General features: G+C 39.2%; 1 protein-coding gene across 1 annotated transcript; it reads left to right on the top strand.

Moving 5' to 3' along the window:
- The first annotated feature begins 2,429 nt into the window (after nucleotides 1–2,429).
- Nucleotides 2,430–13,584, top strand: LOC149019706 (Transducin/WD40 repeat-like superfamily protein). Its single transcript, XM_089153677.1, has 8 exons — nucleotides 2,430–2,646; nucleotides 2,764–2,971; nucleotides 3,757–3,852; nucleotides 4,439–4,513; nucleotides 4,995–5,105; nucleotides 8,144–8,235; nucleotides 12,250–12,334; nucleotides 12,842–13,584. Exons 1-8 carry the CDS (start codon nucleotides 2,498–2,500, stop codon nucleotides 13,202–13,204), a joined length of 1,179 nt encoding a protein of 392 aa, XP_089009803.1. The 5' UTR covers nucleotides 2,430–2,497; the 3' UTR covers nucleotides 13,205–13,584.
- The last annotated feature ends 1,053 nt before the right edge of the window (nucleotides 13,585–14,637 follow it).

Genomic DNA, 14,637 nt, shown 5'->3' on the forward strand with positions numbered 1-14,637 from the left:
TTGTTATTGCCATGAATTCTCTAAAATTCTTTGGTAATTGAAAAGGAAAACTAAGTTTTATGACTTAGTTAGTGCATATATGTCAATGATTTTGACTTCAAAAGTTGAAAGCTTAAAAGTTGAAACTAGAGGGAAGTCTCTCTTTTGTGTGTTTTTGTTTCCCTTGTATCTCAAACAATTATTTATTTGAACAGTAGACAATAATGAGATAATTGGGTGGGTAATGGTGATTGAAAGACTAGCATGAAGATTCATCTGACTTTATTGTTGTAGTGACAAACCCTAAACGCATATCAAAAGCTCCTGGGACTTGGAGAATGGTGTCTTAAATTGGGTTCGTAAGAAAACTCCATTATTGGATGCTAGGCTTGTGTTTCTTTGTAGCAGCTATGGAGAACTAACATAAATTTATAAGTTTTTGTGCTAAACTTTTAGATTTGATGCTTGCTTGTATGAGGAAAGTTGCAAAATTACTAATTTGGATTGAATCTTTCTGATTTAGGTGTTGGTTTTAGTTTAGTGTAGTGTTTTTGGTATTTAATAGCAGATTTGGAGAGCTCATGACAGTTTTCTGGTGTAGATTTGAGATTTTGTTATGACGCTGAAGCTCTAGAATCTATGTACGTTGTTTACTCCCACACATTTGACGTAGGCAAATAAAATAATGTGAATTCATATCACCATTTGGGCATTTATAAAATTTGCGACCTGAATTTTTTTTGGTCTTTGAGGTTAGCAGCATCCTCCTCCCTTGTCTGCAGTAGCATGATGGAGCGAGTTGTTCCATTCCTATGGAAGTCTAGTCTTCACAATGGCAACCACCCATGATTGATGAAGAGAATACAACCGCACCAAATTCATAACTCTTCAATTATGAACTACAGATGATGGTGTAAAACTCATCAAAATGAACTGAGAACAAAAAACCATCAAAGAAGTTAAACAACACAACCAGTTCATGATGTGAACTTAGAAGGCACATTTGATATAGATGGGAGATCAAGCTGATATGCCTTTCGCCAAGGATTTGATGTTTTTTCTTGTTTGATGGATTACTTGATTATCAAGTTAAGAACTCAATCTTCAAGCTTCAATACAATAATTCTTATCTCAACTTGATCAGGAGCTCAAAGTCATGTGGGTATGGATGTGACTGCAATCCTTTAATTTGGTAGACAAAATGTAAGAGAACAATACTCGAGCATTTAATACTCGAAAAAGCTTGAGCGAATAAGAGGCTCCCTGATGAGCACTAAGTATTTAATGAGCCATAGAGCATTAAATATTGAATTTAATGCATTGATTGACGTTAGGATAAAGATGAGTAGAATCCCCTTACAGTGATACTTTTGCCGAGATGTAGCTTCTCGGGTGCCTGACAAGGATTATCCTAGAAGTCTCATATGTGACGTGAAGAAGTGTTCTTCAAAGTAAGCATTCTTCCAAGAAGTGTCATGTCGAGAAGTGCTAGACGGACCCTTTGAACCATGTTTGCGCCAAGTGCTCTCAATTGTGTGGTTCGTTCTGGTTTAATGGGTTGAACCACAATGTATATGGCATATGTGGTCTTGTTAATCCAATTAGAGTAAGAATTGATGGATAGGTAGGCTTAGAAAAAGGTAGCAAACGTTTTGGTGGATGGGTGAATGTCAAAGTTTCAGATGCATACCTGAACCCTACGGTTTTAGAAACCAACATATACTAAGTTAATTTTGATCGCCATGTCTAAATCTTTCATTTCCCTTCCCAGTAACTTCTTTTTCTTTTTGAACTATCTTTACAATCTTACTTCGATACTGGCCCATGGAGTTTCTTGATTACTAATTAATTTCTTGATAAATGATAGTTTCTAAACAAAAGCTCTTATTTCATAATGGTTTAAATTTTTATGCTTCTTAGGTCTCCTTATTAAGTGTTGGTCCTTCTCATCTGAGTTCGGATCATCACCTTGTCAAGGGAGCACTCTGTACTCTTCGACGGCTTTACCACCACAAATCATGTAGGGTCCAAAGGGGTTGGGTGATAGTTTTTATTTTTTACCTGTGGACCCCACATGATTTGTGGTGGTAAAGCTATCGAATAGCACAGAGTGCTCCCCTGACGGGTTGATGATCCAAACTCATTCTCAAGAGGTGTTCAACTTTTCTTTTGGTAGATCAAATGACAGTTTTGTTGAGTATGGCTGGAGATTTTTCAGCCTTGACAACAGGTTAGGTTCGAAAGTAGAGGTTCTAAGGCTGAACCCACAAAGTTGGGCCTGGTTTGGAGCTAGAAGGTGTTGGGGTTGGATAGATTTGCAAAAATCCAACCCGATTTGCAGACCCTAAAAAGATACAGACCGATATGCATCGGTGGCCGATTCAGGTTTCCGATACAGGTTTCGGTGGCTGGGATCGTATTCGTAAACCCTCGTGAGTTAAGAAGCAAGCTCCTCCTCTCTCGTTCTCACCTGCAAACTCGCTTTGGCGCCTGCTGCATTCTCTGCTGCAAACAGAGAATGGAAGAGACGGGAATGGAAATCGATGACTCTACTGCTCCTGCTCCTGCTCCTGCTCCTACTAATATGCAACCATATAAGCAACTGGGTATGAAAAATTCGATTCAGACGAACTTCGGGGACGACTATGTCTTCCAAATCGATCTCAGGTTCATGCGCTTGTTCTCTCTTTGTTTTTTCAAACTTGACGCCTCTTGGTTTCTGTTTTTGTTTTAGTTAGTGTCTAATTCGTGTCCTTTCGTCCCTATTGGAATTTGAAACCGAAGTCAGGAGACTTCAACAATGGCGGTATCTTTATCGACGAACTCTATCAAGCTGTACTCTCCTTGTACAGGTCAATATATCGGCGAATGCAAGGGTCATACTTCAACCATCAACCAAATTTCATTCTCGGCTTCTTCGTCTCCTAGTGTCCTACACTCTTGCTCGTCTGATGGCACTGTTCGAGCTTGGGACACTCGATCTTTCAAGCAGGTCTAGTACATACAGAAGCATTAGTAATTAACTACTTGGGCTTGGATGAATCACAATTTATATTCAATTTTCTGTCTTTTGCCTCGACTGCTTGCCTGTCATAAAGATAATTTTTGAAAGTCTTTTTATGATGGTAGAATTGTCACAATTTATATTCAATTTTCTGTCTTTTGCCTCGACTGCTTGCCTGTCATAAAGATAAATTTTGAAAGTCTTCTTATGCTGGTAGAATTGTCACTATGGACTGCTATATAGTGTCTTCCCCTGGAGATATTACTTACTTGTAATTATTCAAGTTACTGTCCTCACTCTTTGAACAAATCCTAATTGTTAAATTCAATCCTCCCAACTGTTTCTTCCCCAAGAGGATTGCTGGTTGTAACACAGGGAGGAAGACGTTAGTGGAAAACTCTACATTTAGAGAAGCCAAAAGGAAACCCAGGTGATACGTGGTCTTGTTAATTCACTTAGAGTTTGAATTGATAGATAGGTAGGCTGAGAAAAAGGCAGCTAACTTGTTGGTGGGTGGGTGAATGTCAAAGTTTCAGATGCATACCTGAATACTATGGTTTTAGAAACTAACTTATACTAAGTTAATTTTGATCGCCATGTCTAAATCTTTCATTTCCCTTCCCAGTAACCTCCTTTTCTTTTTGAACTATACTTGCAATTCTAACTTCGATACTGGCCCATTGAGTTTCTTGATTACTAATTAATGTCTTGATAAATGATAGTTTCTAAACATAAGCTCTTTGACATGATGGTTTAATTTTTATGCTTCTTAGGTCTCCTTATTAAGTGCTGGTCCTTCTCAAGAAGTATTCAGCTTTTCTTTTGGTGGATCAAATGACAGTCTTCTTGCTTCCGGATGTAAATCTCAGGTATGATGTTTCAAATCAGTTGCTCCATTTTGAGCAAGTGGTAGGGGTTCCAGTCCAGAAAAACAGCCTCTCTGCAAAAGCAGGGGTAAGACTGTGTACATAATGAACATCTTCTAACTTGCACTGGTGATGGCCTTGTGCACTAGATATGCACCTCTTGTTTTCAATTAGCTGCTCTAACAACACTGAGGATTAAAAGCCACATTAGTTTTGTGTCTGTTTACGATGTGCCATAATTGTCTATTTTAAGATGAATGATGTCAATTGTGCTTCGTTAATGGCATTTGTTTTCTTGTTCAAAAGAAGCCTTTTGTGAAGTTGTGCAATTCAAACTATTTTATCTGTTCTTATCAGTATACAAGCTTTATGAGAGGAATAAGCTTAACACTGCCTTGTTTAATAGATGTTTCCTTTTCTAGCATTTTAAGTAAATCTGAGAGGTAAATTACATGAAAGAGATGCTTCTCTGTTCTAATATCTTCACTGGCTGTTGTTTTTCTCATTTATACCATCTCATAGTATCATGTGTGTCAAAAAGTTTATATGTATATTTTACGTATCTATATTAAATATTACTTGCTTGTAGATACTCTTTTGGGATTGGAGGAATGACAAGCAAGTGGCATGCTTGGAGGAGTCCCATATGGATGATGTTACTCAGGTGTGTCCTGATTTCTGTGTTATTCAAATTTTTTATTTATCTGTGGCATTTTATCTTCCAAGAATTTTCATGTGTAGATACCGAGCAGTGAATCATGTTTGTTGTCTGGTCAGATAAGTTAGATGATTTTTGGAACCATTTATTTAAAAAAAAATGCTCTTTTTAAGTTTTGCATGTGACGCCTGAACTCCAATTTAGTAAAAAGAAATTGAACAAATTATCTCTATGGTTGACAGTTATTTGTTTCTGTTATAGTACTATGAAAGAAAGTGCTGAATTCAAATAGTAGTGACCTCAAGGTAGTTATATAGGTTTGAGGTTGCATCTCACGCACAGGAGTTTATGCTAGCATTTTGTCATCGTAAAGTTATAAGGTGTTTCATGGGCAGAGAGTCCTGGATTTTACTTTCATCATTCATGCAGTAGCTTGTGGCTGTTGGATGTTCTAAAGTTTATTTTGTGGCTTCCTTATCATTACTAGGTCCATTTTGTCCCAGATCTTAAAAACAAGCTTATTTCTGCTTCCGTTGATGGGTTGATGTGCATCTTTAACACGGATGGAGATATCAGTGATGATGACCATTTGGAAGCAGTAAGTATTACCTACTGATTGATATATCTGGTTTCGTTTTGCCATCTATTCGTTTTTTTACCTACAGCATTCAGTGTCATTTTTTATTGCAATTCAGGAATTAATGTGCTGGACTATTTATTTTGAATTGCTTAGGAAATCTTTACACCAAATATGTTATGAATTCGTTGCTGAACGATGTTTTTGTGTACTTATGTGCACCTTTGGTAACAACATTTGTGGGTTGCAACTTGCAACTACCCTTGGTTTTCCCAACACTGATGGCAATGCATCTATCAATATTGATGTCACGACATTCACCACTGGCTTGTACACATATTTCTGCGTTTATACCTAACGTCATTGTCTCACAAAGCACACAAGTGCTGGTATGCACTGTCACAAACATCAACTGGCTGGGGCACCCTGATGTTGCTGGGCTATAATTTTGTCTGCAGTTCTGCTGACAAACACAGTTGGTCAGGTTAACCAGGAGGTAAATGGCCATTGTGTCATGATCATAGCACTCCATCATCCAAAGAATACCAAACAAACCGTAATGACATAAGTTTCACATGATTTTGCCTGTGTGGCTACATCAATGAAGTAATCGGACAAACTGACTGTCACTATTGATTTATAACTACAAGCTAAAGTTCAGGAAACCCCTATTCTCCTTCAAATCCTACGTACACAAGTGCAAGGGTTACAAGCTTGAATAATGGGTTTTATCTACAACAATGACTCATAAGCACACTCTTTTGCATCAACCTCTGATCACAGAGGTTATGGCTACAATTCGAAAACTTAGACAAGCCTGAACTTGTCAGGTTACAATGTAATAGGAATAACGAATCTCCCTATGACGTCAATGTTCAAGGTCTTTAAACATTAAACATGAGCCCAGAACAACAAAAATAGAAAATTGTGATGTGGAATGCCTCAGGCAATGTATTCCTACCATAGGAGAACCAACAACAACAAAGTGCTTCCTGTAAATCTCCTTGCTCTCCAATCTTCTTGGTATTCAATGAGAATTCAAACAATGGCCTTACAGTGGTCTGCTTTTTCTTTCACTCGCCTTTCCTTGACATGGTGCATTCGTCACAGTTCTCTCTTTTCGCACTCTAAGAGAGTTAGGGTCTGAATCTTTAATGATACCAAACAGTAAGAAACACAAGTGATGGCGAATGGGGTAGGGAAGAAAGGAGAGAGAAGACAAGGTGGAAGCAGGTGAAACCTGGGAAGAATCAGAGTTGTAGTGGAACAGGGAGAGGCGAAATCACACAAAAAGAGACAGGGAGAAGAATGCACAAGCACAAACCCAAATCAATCCATTCCTTTTTATTGAAATACTTGTCAATCCATTCCTTTTTATCGAAATACATGATGATTACATGAGTGTTTGAGGATAAATTAAGAGACTGATTAGACAAACTACCTAATCCTTAATTAAAACCCAAGCATGATTCTTTAATAGAATAACAAGATAAACTCAGTAGATAGACCTAAAATTATTAATATCCTGTTAAACCCAAAATTTCATTGGTCCTGGTTTCATCTCCAGTTGAAGACCCAAGTGGGGTTGGGTTGGTCCAAGGTCGTGCTGTATCACTGAGTTTGAAATTCGTCTTTGGTACTTGGTTCGTCCTCTTCTACCAGTTGTTGAGAAAAATCTATGTGTCTCTCTCATTTAATATTGGAATGGCTTGAAATTTGTTTCACTTGAAAGAATACTTGAAGAGCTACTTCTTTATGTTTTAAGCTACCAATAACCTGCCATGAAATGCCCTTTGAATGATGTTTTGGGAATAAAAAAAATGGAGTTGAAATTCTGTTTGATGATATGAAAAGTGTAATAAATTCTGGTTTGGTGTCAAGTAACAGACTTCCAATGGCATTGGAAAGATAAATTGAACTACATTTTTCATGTAGATCACTCTGCACAGTTCTTTGCTTACAGCTTCTGAATAAAGAGCACCTAATATGCTGCACTGCATAAACATATGAAATGAACAATTTTATCCTATGGAACCTACACTTGCTGCTTTTGACTACCTGCCCACACACTGGAAACATGTCATATGATGCTAATAACTGCCATGTGGCCCAAAACCTCTGTTTACATTGACAACCCCTGTTCATACTGAATCTGACCTGTCAACACTGCCAACTCATTGTCTGACTTGTCCAGTGCTGCTGGAACACTTGTAAACACTGCAGATCAGAAATCGATCATGTGATTGTTATGCATCACTATTATTTCAAACCTGTACTGCTGTTGTACAATAGCTCTGTATGCTGATTGCTAATGTGCTACCTTTCTAACTGTCCATCATTGTATGAGTCTGTCACTGACTCTGTTGATTACAGTGTACGAGCCTGTTGATTCTGACTATGTTGACAACGATGACAACACTAATCGACATATCCCCAGCTCCCTTTAAAACCAAAAGTAAAGGCTTTGATACAGACTTTAGGCTGTGTCCTGCCCCAGAGGCTACTTGCAATGCGATATGTGTGGATTATAATTTATTACAGCATTACTGTTTATCATCATCTGAATGTCTAAATGAATGCTCATGATTAAGATTTAGGTCCACTTGGTTGGTTGGAATTTCCAGCTTTGGTCAATGTAGTGTGTCCTCATTGTTGCTTGTGATAATACTACCTTGATTTCTTTTCTGTTATAGATAGACTACCATTCATGTGTACATATGCATCAATTTTTGCATCCAAGTATGTGATTATTTGTGAAAGTATCTAGGGGAGTGTGACATTCAATTGATATGGGACCAAACACTACTTGTGTCACATATCTCTGAGCAAGTAACCAAATTTCATGCTTCCTATTTTGTAATTTATTTCGAAGTTTACTTCAAATGAATTCTCTTTCCAGTACTTGATGGGCTGATACTTTTTTAGCCTTCAGTTATATTCAAAGAAAAATAATGATTTTATTCGATGGACTGTGGATGAAATATGTCTTTTATTTTTTATTGTTGAGTGTGTTATGCTATTCTGATCTGTTTGGTGAAGCCTTGTTGTTAATCATGTAGGTGATGAATGTTGGTACTTCCATTGGAAAAATTGGGTTCTTTGGTGAGATGAATCAAAAACTTTGGTGTTTGACGCACATTGAAACTTTGAGGTAAAAAAAAGATTAGTTTCTACATTGGATTTCTTCTCCCCCCCCCCTTTCTTTTTTTCCTTCTTAGGGTAGGTGATGAATGTTGGAACTTACCTTTGTATTCTACTTTCTGTTTGCTGGTCACTTTGATGAATTCCCTTGACAATGAACAGACCTGTACCAAAAGATAAGAAGAAAGTGGTTAGAACCTGATAGGGCCTGGGATAAGAAACAGATTGAGGGGGGAGTTACCATAACTAACGCGCGCGCCGGGGGGTATAAACAGGGAGAAATATGTGAAGAACGAAGTCAGTCATTCTATGTAAGGTTTGGGCAGCCAATGAGGGCAGCATTGTGTCAATGCTATAGGGGGTGGGTAGCACCATCAAAACCAGGTTTGTCTTTTAGTTTTTTGCTGTAATTCTTATTCCAAGTAATTCAACATCAGTCTAGATAGGAGGGTTCCTATCAAATTGGTATCAGAGTGTGTTATGATCCGAGGAAAGGAAGATGGAAACCAGATTGTCCATGTTTTCCGGTGAAGGGAGTGTGAATGCATGGCTAGACAAGGTTCTATATTTCTGTTTGGAAGAGGAGCTTGAGTATGATTATTGGTTGGGTGTTGCTCTCCAACACCTAGATGGGGATGCATTGTATGGGGTTTATCAGAGAAAATGGCCGAAGTTTGATTGAACCAGTTTCAAGGAAGACTTGCAACACGATTTTGATGGAAAGATGACATAGGGGAGCATGGATTTGGACGCTAATCATACTGAGACAGAAGGAACACCTGTAGTGATTGCCGGATGTGATAGTCAAATTACACAGCATTTTCATGCTGCATTTGGTGAAGAAGAAAAAGAGCACAAACTTTAGCAAAAAATTGATAAACTAACACCAAAAGCTGGTGAATATAAGCCTGGTAATGAAGTCAGTGGGGTGGAAGGAAAGAGATTTCAGAATCTTGGGCAGCAGATTTAGAGGAGAGAGAAATTGAGAGAGGTTATCAAAGAGATTGATGGAAATAGAAGGCGACAAGAACATTTGCACTGTACATATACGAGTGCACATGGTGGAAAGGATTCGCCGAAGAAAGAAGAGGACGAGGTTTGAACAGGGAGAGGCAGAGGCAATGTCGGACCAAAAGGAAAAACCTCTGGACGGCGCCATCTCTGGCAAAGCTACCATGGCTGAGGGCGGAGACGACAGCGAGAGGAAGCAAACGGCTACGCAACGGGAAGCAAGGGAAATGTGTTGTGACATGGGGGCAGTTGCTGAGAGACTCCATTACCCATTCTAACCACTTCCATTTGACCACGACTCAAGGGGAAGAGGTAGTTTCAGATTTGGCGGCCAGGTTTTCTACCACAGGAGAAGAGAAGGAGAAGAGGAAGAAGGTGGACCGGCTGAACCAATTGGCCTTGCTAACAAAACCAGGGATGTGGGTTTGGCCAGCAGTAAAGGCTTGTAAATGGGTTTCCTGAAAAAGAAGCTCTTGGCTAAGCCCATCTAGTGCGCTAGGAAGTACACAGGCAGAAACCCAGCCCATCATTTTATTTTGTATTCCAGCATAGTGCCAAAATAACATAGTCCACACTGATATGCATGGACCAACCATGAGCTCGAGGACCAGCATGACCCAGGGAACCAAACCAGTCTTCGTTCAACTGAATAGATGGTCACAAGGACCATAGTCTTCTACCTCCAACACTCGTGCAGGAAGGGAGGCAACAGTGACTTCTGTGAATAAGGGCCACTAGGAACTGGCAATGACGACGAAGGGAAGAATCGCCATTCTGGTGGTAGAGGTTCCGTATCTTACCTCGAAAACAACCTCCCTATTCAATCTTCTTCTTCTTTCACTGCCATAAGCAGTGCTGTGAACCTGAGGCCACAGGATTTGAGGGCACAAGCATGGTTAGCTGCGGTGATTCCAAAGAAAGCGACGGAAAACCTCTGTTTCCACTGGAGGGACTATGGGAACAAAGCATACCGATCTTCACTCAACAGAGAGCTCTTCCCTGACATGAGCAACCCCTCTTAGGTTTTGTGCAACTTCAGGGTCAGATTCTGGACACGGAACATCTGCTTGCAAAGTTTGAATCTCTTCTGATTCTTTTGGTTTCACCATACTGCAGTCGTGCTTCAAAGGTGAAATTTATTCTGGTTGCCATATGAAGCTTGTGTCATGTAGGTTATGGAACCGAGGACTCCTTACCTCACCAACTTTCTTCGATTCCCACTGATTTTTTTGGATGAATAAATAAATGTATTAAAAGGCAAAGGCACACATACAACAAAGCATAACTAAAGCAATCTACAGAGCACAGATAAAGCAAAAAGGGCTTGACCCAAAAAATGGGCCAAACAGGGGCCAAAAAAGGAGTCTATTTTGCGGACTTTTTCTTGTTCTTTTTCTTGGAGGACCTGAGATCAACCAAGAAGTCGTCTCCGAATGGGTTGTGCCCTTTGGAAGGGCGATTACTCCATCTACACACGGCACGATCAAGATCATACACAGGGAAGGTGGGCGAGAGAGGAGCAGAGCAAGGTTTTTGGAGTTCTTCCTGAGGTTATGGCAGCGTCGAAGTGGTTCTGCAAGATTAATAGGCATGGACATGAAAACCTCCAAGAACCATTCCAACACTTCAAGGGCCTGGGGACTCATGAGCTTGACAAGAGACTTCAAACTGTTAGAGCAGCCACTGATCTTTCTGTTTGTGCCTACACGGAGAAGTTACAGGGCGGGGACGATTTTCATGAAGTTTGTTTTTGTGGATGCTGAATTGGCATGGTTGTGTGGCAAGCATGGGAAGACCAGGGTTCTTATTTTTCTCTCACCTTGAGAGGACAAGGTGAATTTCAAGGGGCTGGTAATGATAGGGCCCTGAGATAAGAAAGAGAGTGAGGGGGGGGGGGGGAGTTACCTTAACTAACTAAGGGGGGTTATAAATAGGGGGAAATATGTGAGGAAGGATATCGGTTAGCCTATGTAAGGTTTGGGCAGCCATTGGCTGAGGGTAGCATTGTGTGAATGCTGTAGGGGGGGACTGGCATCATCAAAACCAGTTCATCTCTTAGTTTTTTGCGGTAATTCTTATTCCAAGTAATTCAACATCAATCTAGATAGGAGGGTTCCTATCAGCACCCATTAAGAGTATCATCCTGTCCGGAAAGAAGGCAGGGGGTGGACTTAGTTAGGAGCTCGAATTAATCAATATTTCCTCAGTGTGTGTGGTTTTTTTAGAGGAAAAGGAAAACTATTTAAGGTTTCATTTGCTGCTGGGTCATCTGTAGGAAGAATACCAATCCTAACCATTCATTGATGGGGTCCTCAAGGAACCATGTTATTGATGTTCTGGTCCATTTCAGCTGCATACTCAACTTGATGTGGAACTTTCTGGTGAAGGGAACTCTCCTTTGTGTCATTTGGAGAGGGCTTCTTGAGGTGAAAGTCTGAAATTCATCTCATGAGAGTGTGCAGTCTTTTTTTCATTGGCAATTCAGCCACCATTTGTAGGATTCCTGTGTTGTCAATGTTCAGTTAAACAAATTAACTAGTAATGGAAATATATATAGGGCCTGAAAATGTCATGCAACGATAGTAGCCTCTTAGAAAGGTTGGTGGATGCTTCCCCTTGTAGGTAGAAACCTTATATCAAAGATGTCGACCACAACCTTAATTGAGTGTTGGTGGTTCTTGCAAAATAGTCATAAGCCACTTACTTTGGAACCATGAATTATTATCTTGCAAGCAAAACAAGAAAAAATGGAGTAGAAAGTTCTTTCTGTGTCATCTGGTATAAATTCCTGAATCTGCTCTGTTTATGGGATTGCGCCTGTCCTAGGAGTATTTTTGTTCTAGAAGATTAATTTTGTTGCATGTATGATTTTCCTGCAGGGATGCTAAGGGAGAGTTATTTTAACTCGTCTTCTGTTCCATATTTTTTTTAATCTTCTAAACTATTGTTTCATTTTTGCCCTTTCTATTTCTTTGTTGAAAATTTCCCTTGCTAATTATTTTTCCTCCTACAGTGTTTGGGACTGGAAAAATGGGGACCTTGAAGTCAACTTTGAGAATGCTCGTTCGTTAGCCTCTGACAACTGGAAAATGGACAATGTATGTCTTTCTTGTGCTCTGAAATGCAAAGTTTGATTGATCATTTCACAAGATTCTTTGGCACCAATTTCTGTTAGTTTCACAGGCTTTTGTTTCCTTCAGTGATTAATATAAATGAGGTTACACCAAATTAAAAGAATGTAAGAATTGCTGAGAACCACTAGTATGCTGTGCCTTCTGCAAAGGTTTACAAGCTATGGTCCATGGAGGATTAACGTATAATTTATCCTAGCTGATAGCCACTTAAAATCCATTGATTAGTCTTTCCTTGCTTCATTCTGACAAGAGTGAACTGACTTATAATGGATGTTTAAATCATCGACCCAATGCACTAAACTAACTTGATCTCCCATTGGAGGAGCATGGGTGGGTGCAAATGGGAAACCTAAGAACATGGATATATGTTGTTTTGCTCAATTACATGAACATCTTAATGCATGAAAATAATATAAAAAATTACACTAGAATATTCCCTAATGCCTTGAGACTATTTTTCTGCTTGGGCAGGTTGATTATTTTGTTGATTGCCATTATTCAAGAGCCAATGATACTTTATGGGTAATTGGTGGCACAAATATGGGCACTTTGGGCTACTTCCCCGTAAGTCACAGAGGTCAGAGTTCAATTGGTTCTCCAGAAGCTATTCTTCACGGGGGACATGAAGGAATTGTGAGGACTGTGTTGCCATTGTCAGACAAGTACGGTGGTTCAGCTCTTGGTCAAGGTATGTTTGGATGGACAGGTGGTGAGGATGGTCGTTTGTGCTGTTGGCTGTCGGATGAATCTTCTGGAATAAATCGTTCCTGGGTTTCAAGTGCACTGGTTATGAAGTCCTCAAGAACTCATAAGATCAGGCATAGTCCATACTAACAGCCAATTCCCAATTCTGCTTGGAGCCAGTTTTGTTTTATGGGTTTTCAATTCATCCCGAAAAAGAAAGAGGTCTTCCAAAATTTGCTGTAACATTGTAATCTTTTCCCCCTTTTTTTTTTTTGTTTTTTGTTTTTGTTTTTGTATTTTAATTTTGGTTGGTAATCCATTGTAATCTTTTCCCAAGTCTTGTATTTAAAGAAAATGCTAAAACTTTCAAGGGCTCGAATGTAATTTTGTTGGTGCCAGATATTGCAGCTAGGCCAAGGGTATTGCTTGTAATCCTAGTCCTAGGAACAAATCCAACTTTATGTGGATGCAAAGCCTCCAGATTGATAGATTATGCTTTTAAAATCCTCATATCTCGGTCAAGTTACTGTGAAATTTTGTAGAACTCATAGGGTGATTTCGGTCGAAATACCCATTTTTGACATTTTTGTCTCTTTCAAATTGTTTTTCATAAAAAAAAAAATTTACCGCTCTCTAGTAGTAGTTAGTTTTTAAATGTTTGATACAAGTATTATTATCAAACGAGCAATGTTCATTTAAAATACTGCATGCATCCTTCCCAACAAGGTAAAAAGTCTCTGAACTCCTCACAGAGGCAAATCACCGAGCACCATGTGTGCATGAACTGCAAGCTTTAAAGCCAAACAATGGAACCTAGGCATACAACGGGCGGGGTGTGTGTTATTGGGTGTGCCGAATAACCATTATCATACCTGATTTTGTCGAAGGAAATTGTGTTGGCAATGGTGAGTGTTGATCGAAGGCCCTGTTGGTGTTTGACAAAGTTGCAGGTGAAGGGTTACATTACAAAGGTTTCGGAGAAAATGGTGTTGGCATTAGAGTTCGCGTGGGTAGTAGTTGCAAGGGAGAATGGATGTTCGCCGGAATTAGAGGAAGATGAGGATTGACCTCTTTCAAAGCTTCTTCATGAAGACAAAGGTAAATGGAGGAAAGGGAAATTAACATACAGGTACTTTCATCTTTACACAGTATCAGTGATATATTAAACATTATACAATCCAAACATAATTGTCAAAATGCTAGACCGTTAAGGGAATAACTTAGAATACTTGACTTTGAGCAAGGGGTGCCATGTCGTTTATTGCACTCAAGGGGACAGTCACAATTTGGGATCCACTTAAAGGGGCACCATAGGAGAACTCAAAAGGAAAACTCAGGTTCATTACAAATTAAATAAAATGTGATTAACATTATAAATTTCAAATATATTTTTTAATAAGAGAGATCGAATCTTTGTCATATATAGTGTAAATAGATAATTGAATCAAAAGAATCTCGGTGGATTTGAACCACCATTATGGAACATGAAGAAACATGCTCATGTTCCAAGTGCTCTACCAATTGAGCTAAAGATTCATAAAATAGAGTTGTAAATTAAAAATGCACCAAGATTGCAAAAGGGC

Source organism: Hakea prostrata, chromosome 4 (genome assembly GCF_041222555.1).
Source record: "Hakea prostrata isolate BN-2017 chromosome 4, UWA_Hpros_2, whole genome shotgun sequence".
NCBI lineage: Eukaryota > Viridiplantae > Streptophyta > Magnoliopsida > Proteales > Proteaceae > Hakea > Hakea prostrata.